At 42.5% G+C, this 22,084-nt stretch overlaps 1 protein-coding gene across 2 annotated transcripts in view; it reads right to left on the bottom strand.

Moving 5' to 3' along the window:
- GCC2 (GRIP and coiled-coil domain containing 2) overlaps positions 1-22,084 on the bottom strand; it is a 72,108-nt gene that overhangs the window by 4,751 nt on the left and 45,273 nt on the right. For both annotated transcript variants that reach the window (XM_008058006.1, XM_021712322.1), the window contains exons 12-21: positions 21,459-21,621; positions 20,924-21,024; positions 20,759-20,836; positions 19,579-19,716; positions 18,008-18,129; positions 15,440-15,616; positions 11,683-11,900; positions 8,479-8,673; positions 6,552-6,691; positions 2,814-3,015 (exon numbers count right to left, since the gene is read on the bottom strand). In XM_008058006.1, coding sequence (XP_008056197.1) covers positions 2,814-3,015; positions 6,552-6,691; positions 8,479-8,673; positions 11,683-11,900; positions 15,440-15,616; positions 18,008-18,129; positions 19,579-19,716; positions 20,759-20,836; positions 20,924-21,024; positions 21,459-21,621 — 1,534 coding nt within the window. The remainder of the gene's footprint in view (positions 1-2,813; positions 3,016-6,551; positions 6,692-8,478; positions 8,674-11,682; positions 11,901-15,439; positions 15,617-18,007; positions 18,130-19,578; positions 19,717-20,758; positions 20,837-20,923; positions 21,025-21,458; positions 21,622-22,084) is intronic.

The following is a 22,084-nucleotide window of genomic DNA, read 5'->3' as shown; positions in this document are numbered from 1 at the left end:
CTCTACAATAAATCAAAAATTAGCTGGGTGTGGTAGCGCGTGCCTGTAGTTCCGGCTACTTGGAAGGCTGAGGTGGAAGGATCACCCGAGCCTAGCAGGTCGAGGCTGCAGTGGCTGTGAGTGTGCCCCTGCACTCCAGGCTGGGCAACAGAGTGAGACGAGACTCCAACTCAAAAAAAAAAGAAAAGAAAAAGAAAGCTATGCTTTAATTTAAAAAGACATATATCTTTCTTAAAGTTCTGGTTAATTTCACAGCGATAAAAATAAGGTTAGCTTTGGCAGAATAAGTTAAAAATAGCATATAAAAGCAAATCTATAATTTAGAATAACTATATTACTAAAAATATACATGAAATATTCTTATTTTGGATGTTGTGACAAAAACGCTACATTGGCTATAGAAATGTACCATTCAGATTGCAGAACTGAGATGAGAATAGTCCTCCTTCATCATGAGAAAGACGTAATGGAAGAAAACAGATTTGGCTGGGCGTGGTGGCTCATGACTATAATCCCAGCACTTTGGGAGGCCAAGGCGAGAGGACTGCCTCAGCCCACGGGTTCGAGACCAGCCTGGGCAACTTGGGAGACGTCAAAAAATTAGCTGGGCGTGGTGGCACATGCCTGTAGTTCCAGCTGCCTGGAAGGTTGAGGCCTGAAGGTCGACGCTGCGGTGGCCATGGGCATGCCACTGCACTCCAGCCTGGGAGGCAGAGTGAAGACTCCAACTCAAAAAAAAAAAGAAAAGAAAAGAAAAAGAAAACAGATGCAGATAAACTATGAATACTATGTATGAAGTATGTCATAACAAAATTAAGCCTGAATCTCATCAGACCTCTAGGTCAGAGGTCCTCAATATGGGTCCCAGGTGAGGAGCACCAGCACCAAAATGTTAAAAATGCAGTCTTGCGCCGGAAGCTGGGATGGGGTTCGGTAATCGAAGTTTCAGTAAGTGAACCAGAGGACCCTGATATCTGCTCAGTTTTGAAGGCAGCACTAAATCTGTCAGTTTAACTGAGATTTAGAAGGGACGTAGGAACATGTTACAGAGCACCAATGAGATGAAGCAAGCCAGTCAGAAGTGAAGTATCTAGGCATTCTGGGTCTACTGATGTCTGTCAGGTATTTTCCCCCCACCCTGTGTCGGGATTGAATCAGCAGTCTAATTTCCTCTTTCTAGGCAACTGGACCAAGTTCATCGCTACCCTGAAATATCAAATCCAGAACACGGCACTGCTAGAGGACAGACGACTTGCTATAGCTAAAACAACAACAAAACTTAAGGAACATCAACCAAATGCAACGTATGAGTCCTACCTAGGATGCTATAAAAAGACATCTGCGACAACCCAGGAACAATGAACATGAAGTGATACAGGTGACAGAGGAGTGCAATAAACACTGAAGAATGCATTGCAGGATGAAACAACGTGTGGGATTTGCTTTCATCTCTAGCTCTTGGCCGGGCTCGATGGCTCAGCCTGTAGTTCCGGCTACTTGGAAGGCTGAGGCGGAAGGATCGCCGGAGCCCAGCAGGTCGAGCCATCAAGCCTGGCCGAAACCATGATTCTTAAGATGCAGTTTGAATTATGTAACCACAGCAGCTATATGTGAAACATTTCAAAGGAGTTTATGACATCACAGTGTTAAATCTATTTGACACGAAAACCTACACTCCAGCTATAGGCCAGTTTTAGAGCTGCATTCACCTGGAAGGTGGACTGCTGGATATGAACTAAGCCTGGGGCCATCTGACTCTGCTGTCCCTAGGCTCTTTAGGGGCGGGAGGGGGGAAGGGAGTGAAGTAGGAACCAGTCAATACATGTTAAAAAAAAGTATGCACTTTGGGAGGTGGAAGCGGGAGGACTGCCTGAGTCCAGGGGTTCGAGACCAGACTGGACAACTTGGTGAGACGTCTCTACAATAAATCAAAAAGTTAGCCAGGCTTGGTGGTGCACACCTGTGGTTCCAGCTACTTGGAAGGCTGAGGCAGAAGGATTGCCTGAGCTCAGCAGGTCGAGGCTGTGGTGGCCACTGCACTCTAGCCCGGGCGACAGAGTGAGACTCTTACTCAAAGAATAAAACAAAATAAAAAATAAAATAAAAGTAATTAAAAAGTATGCTATAAAACAAAACAAAAGGCTGGTGTTAGAGAAATGAGTTAAACATGGATTTTTAGTAGCTTCTGGTTAAACATGGCAGAACACACGTTTTTCTTTTCTTTCTCCTGAAAGCTCTCCCTTCCCCCCACAAAATGACAAAAAAGGAGGGACCAGGACAGGATTTTGGTTAAGTGCTTTTAACAAAACACCTCAAAACCCAACACTTAAGCACAAATCCAATTTTCAGAGCTAAAAGATCAAAATGAGCATTTGATTGTATTTTGTTGAATGCCAAGATTATATAAATGTACTACAGTGGTCTCAAAATGTTAAAAAGTCAGCTTTTCACAGTTTGGGCAACATTGCGAGACCATGTCGCTACAAAAAATATTTTAAAAACGACCCAAGTGTGGTGGTGCATACTTGCAGTCTCAGCTACTCGGGAGGCTGAGACAGAAAGATCACCTGAGCTCAGAGGTCAAGGCTATCATGAGCTGTGATTGTGTCACTGCACTTCAGCTTGGGCGAAAGAGTGAGATCCCAACTCAATAATACAAAAAAGATCAGTTTTTGAAATCTAGTCACAGCCTACACATATGATAGAAATCACTCTAAATGAAGATTTAAAAGTCATACGTACAAAATTTCAACCACAGCAAACGTTTAGTTTAAGGTTTAAGTCAAAAGCTGTGAGGCTCTCCTTTCACCCACCTTGAGCGATTGCAGCAAGTTTTCCCTTTTCTTCAGGGCTGAGCTGCAACATTGTATGTATAACAGGAAGAAGCCTCTCTCTTTCACTACCTGGTTTCAGAAAAATGAACTGTAGCAAGACATTCTTCAAATATTCCAGGTTAGCTACGGACTTTTCTCGTTCTTGATTTCTTTCCAATCTTCTTATTTCACTTTTGAGAAGCTGGTGTTAGAGAAATAAGTTAAACATGGATTTTAGGAGCTTCTGGTTAAACATGGCAGACTGAACACGTATATTTTTCTTCTCTTTCTCCTGAAAAGTCTCCCTTTGGCCACAAGATGACGACAAAGGAGGGACCAGGACAAGAAAAAAAGAGCGGATGAGAAATATCAAGACATCTCAAGAAGACAGGAAGCAGATAAGTGGAGGTGACTTAGTCCAGGTTACCAAGCCCCAATGACAGGAGAGGAGCATCCTGTGTAAATACCCAGTTCCTGCTTCAGAAGTGTGGATCCGAAAATGGGTTGAAAGCTAGAGGACTGACAGAAAGTCTACATGAGGAACAGCTGGAGCCATGGGCTGGTTCCACAATGCACCCTCTGCCTTCTACTCTCTCCAGAAACTGAGGCAGAGGGGCTTAGGGCTCCAGGATAACAGACACACTGTGAGGCACATGAGAGGCTAAAGTGAACATCTACAACCTCTACTAACCCCTGTCTCTTCTGTGCTCCCAGAGTCCCTTGCAGTTCAGAGGTCCACAGTGAACAGCACTCAACCAACACAAGTTGAATTAAAGACACAGTGAAAACTCAGAAATGTAAGATAATACAAAATACTTCCAGAAAAATGGGGCAAAGGATGACATGAAAAAGGTAACAAGCTGGACTCGGCTCGGTCTGTAATCCCAACGCTTTGGGAGGCCGAGGTGAGTGGAATGCCTAAGCCCGTGGGTTTGAGATCCGCCTGGGCAACTTGACAAGACCTCATCTCTACAACAAATCAAAAACTAGCCAGGTGTGGTAGCGCGCGCCTGTAGTTCCAGCTACTTGGAAGGCTGAGGCAGAAGGATCGCCGGAGCCCAGGAGGTTGAGGCTGCGGTGGCCGGGAGCGGCCACTGCACTCCAGTCTGGATGACAGAGTGAGATTCCAACTCAAAAAAAAAAAGAAAAGAAAAAGGTAACAGCATGTTAAAGTCTTTGAGGAAGACTTCCAGGTTAAAATGAAGTTGTAGCTTTTGTTATATTTTCATCATTTTAGGTTAGTCCATGAAAGTTAGCTAACTCTGTCCTAAAACCTAGGGCCATTTACTTATTATTATTTTTTTTTGAGTTGAGTCTCAATCTGTCTCCCAGGCTGGAGTGCAGTGTACGTAGGGCCATTTTAAAAAGTGACAGGTCAGGCACAGTGGCTCACACTTGTAATCCCAGCACTTTGGGAGGCCAAGGCAGGAGGATTGCTTGAGGTCAGGAGTTCAAGATCAACCTGGGAAACATAGCAAGACCCTGTCTTTTATTTTATTTTATTTGAGTTGGAGTCTCACTCTGTCGCCCAGACAGGAGTGCAGTGGCCGCTCCCAGCCACCGCAGCCTCGACCTGCTGGGCTCCGGCGGTCCTTCCGCCTCAGTCTTCCAAGTAGCTGGAACTACAGGTGCGCGCTACCATGCCCGGCTAATTATTTTTTGATTTATTGTAGAGATGAGGTCTCGCCAAGTTGCCCAGAGGGATCGCGAACCCGCAGGTTCAGGCAATCCACTCAACTCAGCCTCCCAAAGTGCGGGATGACAGGCTGAGCCACTGAGCCCGGCTAAGACCCTGTCTTTTATTTATTTATTATTATTTTTTTTATCTTTGAGTTGGGGTCTCACTCTGTCACCCAGACTGGAGTGCAGTGGCCGCTCCCGGCCACCGCAGCCTCGACCTGCTGGGCTCCGGCAATCCTTCCGTTTCAGCCTTCCAAGTAGCTGGAACTACAGGCATGCGCTACCACGCCCGGCTAATTTTTGATTTATTGTAGAGATGAGATCTCGCCAAGTTGCCCAGGCGGGTCTCGAACCCGTGGGCTCAGGCAATCCTCTCACCTCAGCCTCCCAAAGGCGTGGGATTACAGGTTGAGGCACCGAGCCCGGCTGACCCTGTCTTTTAAAACAACAACAAAAACAGTAAAAAAGATGGAGGAATCATGTAAGAGTATATATTTATGGACATAAAACATTTAAATAAGTTACTCAGGCTCACTGGGCTAGAGGTTTGTTAGATGTGATAATGTTTTGACTACTGAGAAAATGTTATTTTACAGAGATGCATACTGAAGCATTTAGTAGTGGGAATGTCATGATATATATAATTTACTGTGAATAACTGAGTAATCCAGCTTTAAAACAGTTAACCTGACAATTAATCTGGCTCTGCACAGAGCCAGGACAGATTTATTTAGAGAGCAGAGGGCAGGGGCAAGCACAGTCTCTTTTCAGCAGACATGCGTTTGACTTTTGCTCCACCATTTACCAGCTTCAATTTTCCTCTCGGCCTGTGCTTACGAGATTATATCCTCCATGTAAACCAAGGCTTGGGTCCTGAGAACTGCTTGGTAAGTTGTATGACTATATTCTGAGAGGTGATTTATCAGCAAGCGTGGATGGAAATAACACATCTGATTAAGGCTTAACTGCTCTGCAACACCCCTATGTTTCTGGTGTCGATTATAACAGGAAAAACTGCCTATGCCACTTTGCCATCTCTTACAAATTGTGGTAAGTAGTTCAGAACCATAAATATCAGCAGAATGATATTGAACGAGGCATGCTCTACTGTTTATCTTTAGAATCCAAAGACTCATGCTCATTTAAGTTTTACTTAAGCATATATAGAACAATGACTTCTGAACATCTAATTTCTAAACATATTATGGTGTCTTAGAAAAAGCAGGAATTGGCTGGGTACAGTGGCTCATGCCTGTAAACCCAGCACTTTGGGAGGCAGAGGCGAGAGGACTGCCTGAGCCCAGGGGTTCGAGACTAGCCTGGGAAACTTGGTGAGACCTCATCTCTACAATAAGTAAACAAAAATTTAGCTGGGAGCGGTGGCCTGTGCTTTGAGTTCCAGCTACTAGGAAGGCTGAGGCGGAAGGATCACCTGAGCCCATCAGGTCGAGGCTGCAGTAGCCGTGAGCATGCCACTGTACTCCAGCCTGGGCGACAGAATGAGACTCCTACTCAAAAAAAGAAACAAAAGAAAAAAAATGGAATTTAAAAATAGACTTACTGCTGGGTGGGGTGGGTCACACCTGTAATCCCAGCACTTTGGGAACTAAGGCAGGAGGACAGCTTGAGGCCAGGAGTTCAAGACCAGCCTGGTCAACACAGTGAGATCCTTCTTAAAAAATTATTTTAAATTAAAAAACAAAAAAGCCAAACGTGATGGCACACATCTGTAGGCCCAGCTACTCAGATGGCTGAGGTGGGAGGACTGTTTGAGCCCAGGAGTTCAAGGCTGCAGCGAGCCAGGATTGTGCCACTGCACTCCAACCTGGGCAACAGAGCAAGACCGTCTCAAAAAACAAACACAAACACAAAACCCAAAACAGTCTTTATGCAATATTTAGAAAAGCAATATTTCTCATTATCAGGAATCCAACGTAAAGAACAAAGGCATGAGGGATGCATCCGGAATATAAATGTTTAAATTTGGGTGCATGTATATGGGGAGGGTCAGGAAAACCAAACCGGCGGTGTTCGTGGTGGCCACATTTTCTGACTCACCTTAATCTGCTCCATAAGGATGGCATTGGTTGCTTCCGTTTCCCGAAGAAGGCCATTTAAGTGATCTGCACTTTTTGTGGTGGAACTGAGCTTCTGAACCAATTCTTCTTTGGTGAGTTCAGCATGCCATAAAGGAGGCTCTGCAAGATGTTGTTCCAAGAATTAATTTTCAAAATCAGTGATTACAAAGATTCAAAATAAGAAAAACTCTAATTTTTACAAGCCCTATGGTCCCAGCTCCGAAATCTGTCAGTAATGCATTTTTACACCCTATCATTAGTCTCACTACACATCCTCTTTCCACCTACTAATGTTCCAAGAACATATGAGATTTCACTTACAAACGAGGGAAGCATTAGCATTCACTGGTTACTTGTATCATGGGCCTGCATAAGAATCTTCTATGAGCCAGGCTTGGTGGCTCACCCTGTAATCCCGCGCCTTGGGGAGGCTGAGGTGAGTGGATCGCCTGAGCCCATGGGTTCGAGACCCGCCTGGGCAGCGAGACCTCATCTCTACAATAAATCAAAAAATCGGCTGGGCATGGTAGCGCATGCCTGTAATTCCAGCTACTTGGAAGGCTGAGGCGGAAGGATCGCCGGAGCCCAGCAGGTCAAGGCCGGGAGCGGCCACTGCACTCCAGTGTGGGTGAAAGAGTGAGACTCCAACTCAAAAAAAAAAAAAAGACTCTTCTATGAAGTAGGATACGTATCATTATTCCAACTTGATAGATGAGGAAGAAGCAGGCTCAGAGTCAACAAGTAGTTCTGGCAAAAGTTACCAAGCCAAGTCTGCCGTCAAGGCTGCTGCCACTCTGTCATGATGTCTCCACGTCACCAAAACTAACTTGGAGTGAAGGAACCATGACTTGCAGTCTCTACCCCACATAGTCAGTGACCGTGAGTACAAATGGCCCTCGCTTCTGGTTCTAGGTGATCCCAAAACCAGAAAGATGATAGTTCCCCCTGAATTAGGAACAGTGATATTCATGGCAGGTAACGGTAAAACACACCAGAACTTCACGAGTTTGCACTCAGATGTCCCCTGAGGGGACATAAAAAGATTGCTGGTGATTGTACAGAAAAACTTATGCCAGTGCAAATTTTTCAAAAACGACATGTTTCCTTGAAGATTTACATTCAAACTGCATGAAAAGGCAAACAAAGAGATGGAATTTATACTGAGACAGGATTCATCAGTTGAGAAGTGGTTTTTAGGAATCATGAGTATGTCCGTCCACACTGTCTTTGAACAACAGACTGCACCATAAATTGTATATTACTAATGTGCATGAATAGAAGAACACCAGGTAGAAGACGTCAAACAAATGACTATTCCCCAACCTGTTATCAGTGAACCTGCAATGTATGCTGGTGACTATTTCACGTTATCACATATTTTAAGATATAAAATTTTGATTTTCATAAATAAGTTCCTCAATGTCCAAAATTCCTATATAAGCCAAGTATCATTACAATGTAATGACTGGTTCCAACGCTAAACTATTTAATATGAAGTGATTCGTTTTTCACTATTTGTAAACAAGTGAGGTCGAATTGCTGGTAGGTGATCCGTGAGATGTCTCCGAGTGCAAAGGGTTAATAAGGCAAATTTAGCAAGAGGAATAAACCGAAATTGTGAGCTTCTTGGGAGGTGAGAGAATAGTTTATCCTACTTCCTAATACCTCTGTAGAAACTCCAACCACCTATTTCTGGTTCAAGCTAGTGCAAAGTTAACATTTTATTTTAAAAAAGACTTGTTTCATAAATTTTCCATTTGAAGAGATAGTGGAATACTGAAAGAAATTTTACTGGAGCAGCGCAAAAAAGTATATATAATTTAGACAAATCTGAAATTAAATAAGAATTCAGTTAAACAAAACTGTGAAATTAAATAGGATAAACAAATTCATACAGAGCACCATACCAAGTTTAGTTTCAGGAGAATTAAGCAGCTGCTCTAAAGACTGTGTGTGCGTGCTAGCGGAAGACACAGACTCAGTATCCGTCGTCTCCATGCCTTCTCCCTCTTCCCGGGTCACAGTGTGCATGTCCAGAAGGGGAAGGTCTGTGTTTCTCCTTTCTCGAAGGTTCTTCGAAGCTTGATGGGAAGAAGCTGGGCCTGTTACATTTTTTAAAAAGAAGGGTAAGTGTGAGATTGTTCCAAAATCAATGGATACAGCCTTAACGGAGATACACAGTAAAATTAAAATGTCAAGTGACTTTGCAACCTGCCTGGGCAACTTGGCGAGACCTCATCTCTACAATAAATCAAAAAAATTAGCTGGGCGTGGTAGCGTGCGCCTGTAGTTCCAGCTACTTGGAAAGCTGAGGTGGAAGGATCGCCGGAGCCCAGCAGGCCGAGGCTGCAGTGGCTGGGAGCATGCCACTGCACTCCAGTCTGAGTGAGTGAGACTCTAACTCAAAAAAAAAAAAGTCAAGTGACAAGTAAAAGGTGTATGAAGAAAGAACTGCTAAAACAGTTCTTAAAATTTAGTCACTAAACTTTTTTCTTGTTGTTTAGTTGGAGTCTCACTCTGTCGCCTAGGCTGGAGTGCAGTGGCACCATGGCCACCGCAGCTACGACCTGCTGGGTTCAGGTGATCCTTCCACCTCAGCCATCCAAGCAGCTGGAACTACAAGCACATGCCAGTATGCCTGGCTAATTTTTTGATTTATTATAGAGATGAGGTCTCGCCAAGTTGCCCAGGCTGGTCTTAAAACCCTGGGCTCAGGCAATCCTCTAGCTTCCATCTCCCAAAGTGCTGGGAGTATACAGGTGTGACCCATCGCATCTGGCTTGCTTAGTCACTGAAATTTTAACCACTTAGTTTTAGCAGAAGCTATAAATTAAGTGCTACTAGCTAGCTAATATAAACTCTTAGATAACACAAAACTCAATACTGTATTACTTATTATTTTTTGAGTCGGAGTCTCACTCTGTTGCCCTGGCTGGAGGGCAGTGGCATGTTCGTGGCCACCGCAGCCTCGACCTGCTGGGCTCAGACGATTCTTCCACCTCAGCCTTCCAAGTAGCTGGAACTATAGGCATGTGTCACCATGCCCGGCTAATTTTTCTTGATCTTTGTAGTGAGGAGATCTCGTCAAGTTGCCCAGGCTGGTCTCGAACCTGTGGGCTCAGGCAATCCTCTCACCTCGGCCTCCCAAAGTGCTGGGATTATAGACGTGAGCCACCATGCCAGGCCTAGTATTATTATTTTTATTAATTCAGGGCAAAGGTCATACTGTTGCTAAATACTGGTAAAAAAGAAAAAACTAGATATATTTGTTTCTCTGGATTAGACACTTCCGATGGCCGCACACTTCCAGACTCAGCACACAGCCTGAAGTCGGCTCACCAGACATTCTTGATCAGTGCCCTATGCCCTTCACCTCTGATGGTAACACTGCCACACGTGCCTGCAGTGTTCAGACAAGAGTCCAACATCCAGTGCAGGAAACTAATCATGTACATTGTCTGGACAAGGCTTTCCTGCTTGCGAACAGTGACATAAGTAGTTGCACAGAACTGTAAAGTTTATAAGATATTTTCAAATACATCAGTTTACTGACCCCCCAAATTTGAAGCTTAGAGAAATGTAATGACTTTGCTCAAGGTCTCATAGCTGAGTTAGAAATCAGAATTCTAACCTAGATTTTTCAACTTCAAATTTCATTTTTTGTTTTTGAGTTGGAGTGTCACTCTGTTGCCCAGACTGGAGTGCAGTAGCCGCTCCCGGCCACCGCAGCCTCGACCTGCTGGGCTCCAGTGATCCTTCCACCTCAGCCTTCCAAACATCTGGAACTACAGGCGTGCGTTACCACGCCCGGTTGATTTTTGATTTATTGTAGAGATGAGGTCTCGCCAAGTTGCCCAAGGCAGGTCTCGAACCTGCGGGCTCAGGCAATCCACTCACCTCAGCCTCCCAAAGGTGCGGGATTACAGGTTGAGCCACTGAGCCTGGCAAATTTCATTTTTTTTTTTTTGAGTTGGAGTCTCACTCTGTCACCCAAATTGGAGTGCAGTGGCCACTTCTGCTTCCCACCACTGCAGCCTCGACCTGCTGGGCTCCGGTGATCCTTCTGCCTCAGCCTTCCAAGTAGCTGGAACTACAGGCGCTACCATGCCCAGCTAACATTTTGATTTATTGTGGAGATGAGGTCTTGCCAAGTTGCCCAGGCGGGTCTCGAACCCGCGGGCTCAGGCATTCCACTCACCTCGGCCTCCCAAAGTGCTGGGATTACAGGCTGAGCCACCAAGCCTGGCTTCAAATTTCATTTATTTTCCATTCCATGAACTTGCCTCCCTGTCCTTTCAAACCTTAGTTAGCCCCCTGGTTGCCCTTTGTGGGGTTTTGATATTCCACTGACTGCTTGTTACATGGCTGACTCCTAGATTATAATCTCTTGTGTGACCTGTTTTTCCCTGGTTGAGTACTTCTTCTGTTGACTCTTGGCATATGTTAAACTCTCCTGAAATTGGTTTCTGACCCTGACAAATGATCTGTGGCCGCCAATGCTTCAGTGATAGTATTTTCCATGGGAAAGAAAACACGATCAGCTTACTGCTAAAATACAGCCCAGTCATTCCCATCTCTTCCTGGAAGTAGGAAGGATGATACTGGGTGTGGTTAAACTAAAATGCCACTTTGTTAGAAATGTGAAAGGGAAGAAGATGAATTGGCCAAGCAATTCTACAAGTTCCATGCACACTGAGTATTTCTAAGCCTCTTGCTCTCTCTCTAATGTTTCCAATATAGATCTATTTGACGACTAACAATGGAGAACCCCAAAGAGATCTGGTCAATATCAGAATTAGGACACATGTCATGAGACGAACAGAATATATTTAAGTCAGAGAAAAATAAATGCTCCTTTTACATGAAGGGCAATAAATAAGGGAATGAAAATGGAAAGTCAGTATACAAAGTAGTTGTGTAGATTTCTGTGAGGATAATCAGGAAGGGATCAGATGGTTCAAATGTCTTCCTGGTAAGCAGATCCAAAACTCATTAATCACAAAACTGACGCTGGTTACCACCTTGCTCCTCTTCTCTTTCTTATGAATTTATGAAGACTGTATGTAACACAAACACATAAAAAACAAACACTCCCACAGGTGCACACATACTTCTTGCGGTGGGTTCGTTCCTGAGCTGGAAGAGCTGTGCTTCCACCTTGGAGAGCTGCTGCTGTAAAGTCTCCACCGTCTTTCTGTGCTCTTCCTGCAAATGTCGCACTTGATCTCGGAAGCTGTTTCGAAGAACCTCGTTCTGGGATGTTAGTTGACTCACAGTCTGTGCATGTTCAGACTTCATCATCATGTTCTCTGACTGTATTGAACACAGTCTGAAAGGTGAGAGGAATTTAGTTAATAGAAAACCTTTTAGCCTTACGTGCGGACTCAGCCTTTGTCAACTGGGTTCTGCCAGAGGATTAGCTCTAACACCTCTCCTGAATGTATGGACCACCAGCTTGTCTCCTAAATATCTACAATGTACTAGTTGTGTAACAACCCGGGGAGAACTGCCACTGGCTATTCAGTAGTTCAAGTCATTTTCTGTGTTCCACAGTTAAAGATGAAGAACCTCAGTCAGAAACTGTTGTATTTAGACAAGGAACTTCTTTCATGGTTCATCAAAAATAAGACTATAGGTGGGCGTGAGGGCTCCTGCCTGTAATCACAGAACCTTGGAAGGCTGAGGTGAGAGGACTGCCTAAGCCCATGGGTTCAAGACCAGCCTGGACAACTTGGCGAGACCTCGTCTCTACAATAAATCAAAAAATTAGCTGGGTGTGGTGGCGCATGCCTGCAGTGCCAGCTACCTGGAAAGCTGAAGCGGAAGGATTGCCTGAGCCCAGCAGGTCGAGGCTGCAGTGGCTGTGAACGTGCCACTGCACTCTAGCCTGGGTGACAAGAGTGAGACTCCTACTCAAGAAAAGAAAAAGAAAGAATAAAAAAGAAAGAAGACTATATTTAGAGCATAAAATAATTAAACTTTTAATTAGTCCACTTCTTCACGTTACCCTATGTGGTATCTCACATAAATACAATTGGTCTCCCTTTTCTCTATTACCCTGAAAAAAAAAATCAACTCTACTTTCTTTTTATTTATAAAAAAAACTTAAAGGAAAATACCCATTTTTGAATCAATTAATATGAAATACTTAGACAGAGACTTGGTTTACTATGGCTGTTTCCAAATCTCACTGCATATAAGAATCACTGGGGTAACTTGTTGAAAATATAGACATCTAGTTTTCATGTTACAGCCAATTGAATCAGAATTTCCAGTAGCGGTTCTAGGAATAGCCTATTTTTAGCTTCAAATGAGATTTTTATGCAGTCAGTCTGAAACTTCACTGAGAGCCAAAACTTTTTTTTTTTTGAGTAGGAGTCTCACTCTGTCGCCCAGGCTGGAGAGCAGTGGCACGCTCATGGCCACTGCAGTCTCAGCCTGCTGGGCTCAGGTGATCCTTCCTCCTCAGCTCCCACCTGTAATTCCAACATTTTGGGAGGCGGAGGCGAGAGGATTGCCTAAGTCCACGTGTTCGAGACCAGCCTGGGCAACTTGGTGAGACCTCATCTCTACAATAAATACAAAAATTAGCTGGGTGTGGTGGCATACGCTTGTGGTTCCAGCTACTTAAAAGGCTGAGGCAGAAGAATCACTTGATGCCAGTAGGTCATGGTTATGGTGACCGTGAGTGTGCCACTGTACCCAAGCCTGGGTGACAGAGGGAGACTCTAACTCAAACAAAACAAAACAAAACAAAATCTACCAAGAAAGTAAAGGAAGAGCGATTAGCCATCACAATAATTTTCTAAGGAGGATAAAAATTGTATTTTACAAGCCGGGCTCGGTGGCTCAGCCTATAATCCCGTGCCTTTGGGAGGCTGAGGTGAGTGGATTGCCTGAGCCCGCGGGTTCGAGACCTCATCTCTACAATAAATAAAAAATTAGCTGGGCGTGGTAGCGCATGCCTATAATTCCGGCTACTTGGAAGGCTGAGGCGGAAGGATCGCCGGAGCCCAGCAGGTCGAGGCTGCGGTGGCTGGGAGCGGCCACTGCACTCCAGTCTGGGCGACAGAGTGAGACTCCAACTCAAAAAAAAAAAAAAAAATTATATTTTACAGGAAGGGTAAAGCTTCTAGTTTTGGGGCAGTATCAATGACACTGAAGAATTTACCTACTTGAATGCTAGATGCTGAAACCCCCAACTGGAAGGGGAATAGTTGTGCTGATAGAAGTTCACTGTTCTCAATTGTTACTGGGGTGGTTACATTAATTGAAGCCTCTGGATAATGCAGATACTAACTGGTTGGCCTAATTACCACATTCCTCAGAAGCCATTTTCACCTTCCCATGCAGAGAAGGCATGAATATTAAAATATTTTAAAAAGTAGAGACTGTTTAAAAAAGGTTGTTTCTTCATACTTGGGCACAGAGAGTAGCAATAAATGTTAGTTTTTAATATAAAGAAGAAGAAAGGAAGACACTTAAAGATGTCACAAAATGCTAAGTTTCTAGTACTTAGAAGAGTGATTGGCACACAATAGGTGCTCAAAAAATATTTACTAAATGATTCAATTACTTTAGAGGCATCAATTATACTTTATTTGTGAAAGCAATGTAATGTGTAATAATTTTTCTAAGTAAAGAATTGTTGGAAATTTCGGATATAAATATCAAGCAAGCACCAGTAGTTTTAAGAAAACTGGTAGATCTTCCCTGAAACTTTTGGTTTACATGATTAACAAGAAATTATATTGCTTATTTATTTATTTATTTATTTATTTGTAGAAATGAGGTCTCACTAAGTTGCCCAGGCTGATCTTGAACCCGTGGGCTCAGGCAATCCTCTCACCTCAGCCTCCCAAAGTGCTAGGATTATAGGCATGAGCCACTGTGCCTGGCCAGAAATTATACTGTTAATAGATAATTAAGTCAAGAAAACCTAAGTGCTTTCAGTTTTCAGGTTAGCATATCAGATTAGACATGCATTAAAAGCATATCTGCGATGAAGAATCTTAACATCCTTGATGAAAGATGCTCAATGAAGAATTCCTTTCCTCAGTATAAGATAAAATACTACCACCCAATTCCTTTATCATGGGAGATCAAAGTTTTTTGTTTATAATAATCTATTTACATTGCCAATATTCCTAGCATCTATTTAAAGTATTATAACGATTGATAAAATATGACAAATTTAAGACACAGTTGTGAAGATAAATTGCATATTCTTTTTCACTCAGCAGCTATTTGAATGATTTCCTCTAGGAAGAAAAATGCTTATAACTTGACATCTGGGTTGAAAGGTGATTTTTTTTTTTTAAGAACATCCTGGCCATGAGGATACATGGCAGGAAGAATATTGGATGAGCAGATAAACATTAATTGTTCTTAAAAATGCAAAACTCAGCCAGGCTCGGTGGCTTAGCCTGTAATCCCGTGCCTTTGGGAGGCTGAGCTGAGTGTACTGCCTGAGCCCGCGGGTTAGAGACCCGTCTGGGCAATTTGACAAGACCTCATCTCTACAATAAATAAAAAATCAGCCAGGCGTGGTAGCGTGCGCCTGTAGTTCCAGCTACTTGGAAGGCTGAGGTGGAAGGATCGCCAGAGCCCAGCAGGTCGAGGCTGCGGTGGCCATTGCACTCCAGTCAGGGTGACAGAGTGAGACTCCAACTCAAAAAAAAAAAGCAAAACTCAAATGTAATCCAAAGGGGAGGGGCTCAAAGTAGATAAAGCAAAGTTACCAAGTCTTTAGATATGTCTACTTGTTATTTTCAAATCTATATTTATCCCAAGGACCAATACATCAGAAGCTCCAACAAAGAAATATGTTGCTGCCTGGTGTAGTGTTAGTGCTTCCAGCATTCTTACTTTTCCCGGAGTTCTGCCTCTTTGGATACGGTTTCCTGCAGCATCTTGTTGTGCCTTTCTAGGAGAGTATCATGTTCAGTCTGTAATGTTTGAAGTTCAGATGCACTGATCTGTAAGTTATTCTGGCTATCTTGTAATTTGATTTTTAGTTGATCAATCAGCATTTCCAGATGTTCCCTAAAATAGAAACACACAGTTTAAAAAAAATTTTTTAAAGAAGTGAATCTGAGCCGGGCTGGGTGGCTCAGCCTGTAATCCTGCGCCTTTGGGAGGCTGAGGTGAGTGGATATTGCCTGAGCCCGCGGGTTCGAAACCCACCTGGGCAAACTGGTGAGACCTCATTTCTACAATAAATCAAAAATTAGCCAGGCATGGTAGCGTGTGCCTGTAGTTCCAGCTACTTGGAAGGCTGAGGCGGAAGGATTGCCGGAGCCCAGCTGGTCGAGGCTGCGGTGGCCGGGAGCAGCCACTGCACTCCAGTCTGGGCAACAGAGTGAGACTCCGACTCAAAAAAATATATAAATAAATAAAGAAGTGAATCTGATATTGCGGCTTCAAAGATATTTTGATCATTTAATCTTTCATAGCATATTCTTGCTATTATTATGGATGATTCTAAATGAAATATAATAATCATAGGAGGTCAAGACTAGGATTAAATATAATACAAAAGATGTTACAGTCAGATTTCAAATATCAGGTCCTAAAGACTTACAAAACTCTAAAAAAATTTTTTAAACTTCATATTCAAAGAGTAGACCATTAAGTGGCATTGAAATAGCTTTTTTTTTTTTTGAGTCAGTGTCTCACTGTCACCCAGGCTGGAGTGCAGTGACACACTGCTCACAGCCACCGCAGCCTTGATCTGCTGGCTCAGGCGATCCTTCTGCCTCAGTCTTTCATGTAGCCGGAACTACAGGTACATGCCTCCATGCCCGGCTAATTTTTTTTTTTTTACTTATTGCAGAGATGAGGTCTCACCAAGTGCCCAGGCTGGTCTCGAATCTATGGGCTAAGGCAATCCACTGACCTCAGCCTCCCAAAGTGCTGGGATTACAGGCTGAGCCACCGAGCCCGGCCAAAATAGCTTATTTTATGTTATGGAATTATGTGTTTAAAAAAAAAACATATAATTCTAGGTTAACTGTTATGAGAATGGCTATGCCAGATCAAGTTACAGTAAAAGATAATCCCCAAAGAAAAGCAATAGGTCTTTTCAGACTCGTAATAAATAGTTAAAACCCACAATTCGGTCACTATTAAAACAATATACTATTAGCTTCTCTTTTTTGGGGGGGGGTCAGAGTCTCACTCTGTCATCCAGGCTGGAGTGCAATGGCACATTCACGGCCACCCTAGTGTCAACATGCTGGGTTCAGGCGATCCTTCTGCCTCAGCCTTCCAAGTAGCTGGAACTACAGGCATGCATTAACATGCCTGGCTAATTTTTGAGTTATTGTACAGATCTTGCCAAGTTGCCCGGGCTGGTCTTGAACCCGCAGGCTCAGGCAATCCACTTGCCTTGGCCTCCCAAAGTGTTGGGATTACAGGCTGAGCCATTGAGCCTGGCCAGCTTCTTCTTTCTTTTTTTAAGTATTTAATTTAAAAGAAAGTAGAAGGAGCATAAAACATTTACATTCAAATAATTTGAACCCATAATTTAAGCATGGTCAACAACGACACTTGCAAGTGGTGACATTTTATGTTTACTAATAAGTCAATATTCAACTTCAGTTTCACACTGGGCTATTGGAGAGAAAAACTTCATTATGTTTCAATCTATAGTCTCCATATTTAATAGATCCCTAAACAAAAGTAACAGAAGCCTAAGCACACAAACAATGCGAATAATGAGTTTCAGAACAGTAGGAGACACATATCAAAGTGCTTTGAATACTGAACCTCTAGTCAAAGACAAAATACACATGCCAAGGAATGCCCTAGCTATCTCTTGTTCCCAACATATTTTTGAATAATTTCCAAAAGGGATCTGTATGCTAGTTTCTTTTTCTTTCTTTTTGCTCGGGTCTTACTCTGTCACCCAGGCTGGAGTACAGTGGCATGATCACAGCTCACTGCAACACTGACCTCCTGAGCTCAGGCAATCCTTCTGTCTCAGTCTCCTGAGTAGTTGGGACTACAGGCACATGCCACCACATCTGGCTAATTAAAAAATTTTTTTTGTAGAGACAAGGTCTCACTCTGTTGTCTAGTCTGGTTTCAAACTGCTGGGCTCAAGCAATCCTCCCACTTCAGCCTCCCAAAGTGCTGAGATGACAGATGTGAGCCACTGTGCCCAGCCTATAATGCAATTTTAATGCCCATATTTCAGAGACCATATCCTGGCTTCACTGTTCACTTTAACATCTTTTTGCAACAGTGCCCTTCATAGTGAAATTTCCCTGTTACTGTTTGGAGACACGGTGAAGCCAAGGAATTCTGTTCTCATTGGCAATTATATGCAGAATTCTACAACTGAGACATCAAAGTAGGGTTTTCCATCTATTTGGTGAAGAATCTGCACTACCCAGAAGAAACCCTGCATGTTTCTTTTAATTTAGACTTTACCTTTCTTGTTTAGCTCCCTCAGTTTCAGCCTGAGACACAGATTTATTTTTCTGTTGTTTTAGAACGTTATGAACTCGGACTTTGTAGCTCTCGAATTCAGAGGTTATAGTAGCTTGTTCTGCCTATGATATTTAAAAGAGAGAACAAATTTCTATTATAACATAATCCTATTTTCTTTCAGAGATTACAAGATAAAAACCTGTTTTTGAAAGTGAAGAAAACAGCTGACATTCTTTTTAGCACCCTGATTAACTTTGCTAAAAAGTACACTTCTGTTCATGTTACACTTATGAAAATAATTTTAAAAAAACAAACACAATTGTGCTTATTTATGAGGTACACATGGCATTTTGAAACATGTATATAATGTATAATTAGCAAATCAGGGTAATTCAGATATCCATCACTCAAACATTCATCAATTCTTTGTGTTGGCAGAACTTATACTTTTTCAAAGCCTTTCAATAATAAACTTGTTTTCAAAGTACGGTGGGATAAATGTTAGGTTCTAGAGTTTTCACTTTCTACAACATCCCTTATATAAGAGCCACACCTTTAAGACAATTGTACTATGTCTATTTTGCATGTTGATGATAAGAAAGCAGATCTCCACCACCATTCTGCTAGAATGTTATTTTATAATCATTTAGCCCTCAGAAAGAACTGTAATGCTTTTCTTTCTTTTCTTTTCTTTTTTTGAGTTGGAGTCTCACTCTGTCGCCCAGGCTGGAGTGCAGTGGCACGCTCCTGGCCACCGCAGCCTCGACCTGCTGGGCTCCGGCGATCCTTCCGCCTCAGCCTTCCAAGTAGCTGGAACTACAGGCGTGCGCTACCACGCCCGTTGAGTTTTTTTTATTATAGAGACGAGGTCTCGCCAAGTTGCCCAGGCGGGTCTTGAACCTGTGGACTCAGGCAATCCACTCACCTCAGCCTCCCAAAGTACGGGATTACAGGCTGAGTCACCGAGCCTGGATGGTTCTTTTTTTTTTTCTGAATTGGAGTCTCACCGATGCCTAGACTGGAGTGCAGTGGCATGCTCCTGGTCACTGGAGCCTCGACCTGCTGGGCTCTGGCGATCCTTCTGCCTCAGTCTTCCAAGTAGCTGGAACTACAGGTGTGCACTACCATGCCTGGCTAACTTTTGATGTATTGTAGAGACGAGGTCTCACCAAGTTTCCCGGGTGGGTCTCGAACCCGCAGGCTCAGGCAATTCCATCGCCTCGGCCTCTCAAAATGCTGGGATAACAGGCTGAGCCACCGAGCTCAACCCTGTAATGCTTTTCTAATTAAAAAAGTTTTACACGAGAGATTTTCTTACACATATAAATTGCAAAACAAGGATTAAATGGAAAAAAACATGTTTTTCCTTTTAGCAAAAAAAAGCAATCCAAGTGATGGCTATGGTTGGCATGGGGTTGGGGTTAGAGTCAGATGAAGTGAATCAGGTCTTAATCTAGTAAGTGTTCTTGACAGCAAATCACTAAAAAGAGAGTGTACAACCATGGCGCAAGCTGTTCACTAGCTGATGGTCAAATCCCTGCGGCTCACCACGGCTGCTCTGGAGCACACACCTTGGCCGCATGGCTCTCCTCCTGCAACGCTGTCACTCTCTGCTGGTACGCGCTCAGTGTGCGCTGGTGCTGTTCCGCAGAGGTCTTCAGGTGCTCATGGATTTTGTGCTTCTCAGATGTTACTTCAGCCAACTGAATCTAGGGGCAAATCTTTAAATTAGCTCTAGCAAATCAGATCTTCATTGGTCAAAGAGATTTTCCGTAAGACACCAACTCGAGGTTTGAGAGATAAATATATATGAGACAAAATTAATGAAATAGTCTTATGTGCTATTTTAAAAAAAATTTTTCTTTTAAAGATGTGGGGTACAATTCAGGGTTAGGTAAGCCAGTGTTCATTATGCAGGTACCCTTGTTTCTTATGTGCTATTACTGAAAGAGTAGAGACAATGAATAGAACTTCCCACTAAAATAAGCTAATTTACTTTTTCTTAAACCAACATCAATTAAAAAAAAATGAAAATATCCCAGACTATATATTTAATGAATGCTTATTTAAATACCTCAAGACATTACATATAAATGTAAATAAGCAAATATAAAATCATTTTATAAACTGCTACTTGTGACTGCAAAATCACCCAGGAAGTTCAAATATTTGATTATTTTATTTTGCACTATTCTTTTTTTTTTTGAGTCAGAGTCTCCTTCTGTCCCCCAGGCTGGAATGCAGTGGCACATTTATAGCCACTGCAGCCTCAAACCGCTGAGCTCAGATGCTCCTTCCGCCTCAGCCTTCCGAGTAGCTGCTGGAACCCCAGGCGTGTGCTCTCGCGCCCGGCTGACTGACGTGTTTGAGAGACGCGGTCTGCCAAGGTGGCTGGTCTCGAACTCCTCAGCTCAGGCCACCCTCTCGCCTCGGCCTCCCAAAGTGTGAGGGTCACACAGGTGTGAGTCACTGTGCCCCACTGTTTTGCACTATTCTATAATATATGATGAATTCTAGACTATATTATGAATTTCTATAATGTATTATGAGTATATGAAAATCTAGCTGGAGTTAAAGAATATGCTCCAGTTACATGCCACACTTGATTTACTGCTTCTACTTCCTCAAAATGTTGAGGAATCTTTGTAAGTATTCTTAAACCTTACAGAATAATTGCAAAACTCCCTAAATGGTATCTTACTTCTACGTGGAATTATTTTTTAAAAATCTTAAGAAGTATAAAGAACTTACTTTATAGACTTCTACTTGCTGCTGGCTTGCCTCCAGCTCACCCTTTAAAGATGCTTGAAGTATTAAGTGATCAGTTTCCTACAGAATAAAAATCTTTAAATTAAAAAAAGCTACTCATAAATAAACTATGAATAATTACTAAATATGCACCAAAAATTAACATACTGCTTGCTTTGAGTCTGCCAGTTCTTTTTTGGTTTTCACAAGTAATTGCTTGATTTTGGCATTTTTTTCCTCATATTGTTGTACTGAAGACTGCAGTGAAGCTGGTAAAAAACGATTTCAGAAAAAGATGAAACAGTATTTATGAATGAATTTAAATACAAGAATGACAAGTATCTCCTTGTATTAACTTACCTTTAAAAGAAACCTGTTTTGGCTTTTTATTGTGGAATATTTAACCATATGTGACAGTACAATAACCATCTTGCAGATTTAACAATTACCAGCACACAGCCAGTCTGACCACAGTCAGATCAGGCATCAGCAAAGCACTGAAGAGATGTTTAAGTGAATGAATGTGGTCCACACACATCTTAAAGGCAAATGACTTTATGACCCTTCTGGTCCTCAATGGCGTTTAGCACTGTGTAACACCTGACTGGAGTTACATACTGGCGAAATAAACAACTAATGCCCCCCATTCAATTACCATAGAATAATTGTAAGATGAAGTATGAAGTAAATTTTTTTAACTCACTTATTTCTTCTTGTAGATTTTCTTGTTTCTGTTTTTGAATTTTTATTTCTTGCTCCAAATCGTCTATCTTGCTGTTTTTATTAGTTAACTTTTGATTTAGTTCTTTCATCAAACGTTCATAATCTGCTATTTCCATATTCATCAATGTGGTTTGTTGGGCATCCTGCATTTTACAAATTCGCGTAATGTTAGAGCAGCTAATTTCATTTGTAAAATGACTAGAATGATGTCATAGGAATAAATGAGTTTTATCATGCATCTTTGTAATATATAAATTGTTTATACAGTAATGAAGAAATGTGGACCCGGACATTTCTTAGCCCTTTGCACTCACTCACTACTCACTTCACATTCAATAATATAGCACTGGAACCAATTATTTTATTGTAATGATATCTGGCTTATAACGGAATTTTGAACATTGAGGAACTTATGACCAAAAAATCAAAATTTTATATCATACATGTGTGTGTGTGTGTATATATATGTGTATAAGTGTATGTAATTTATTTATTTATTTATTTTTGAGTTGGAGTGTCATTTTGACTGGAGTGCAGTGGCAGTTCCTGGCCACCGCAGTCTCGACCTGCTGGGCTCTGGCGATCCTTCCGCCTCAGCCTTCCGAG

The sequence above is a fragment of the Carlito syrichta genome, unplaced genomic scaffold, assembly GCF_000164805.1.
Source record: "Carlito syrichta isolate Samal-C Ts95f unplaced genomic scaffold, Tarsius_syrichta-2.0.1 Scaffold303183, whole genome shotgun sequence".
NCBI lineage: Eukaryota > Metazoa > Chordata > Mammalia > Primates > Tarsiidae > Carlito > Carlito syrichta.
Note: the sequence above shows the minus strand (reverse complement) of the source record. Positions and strands in the feature narration are given on the sequence as shown.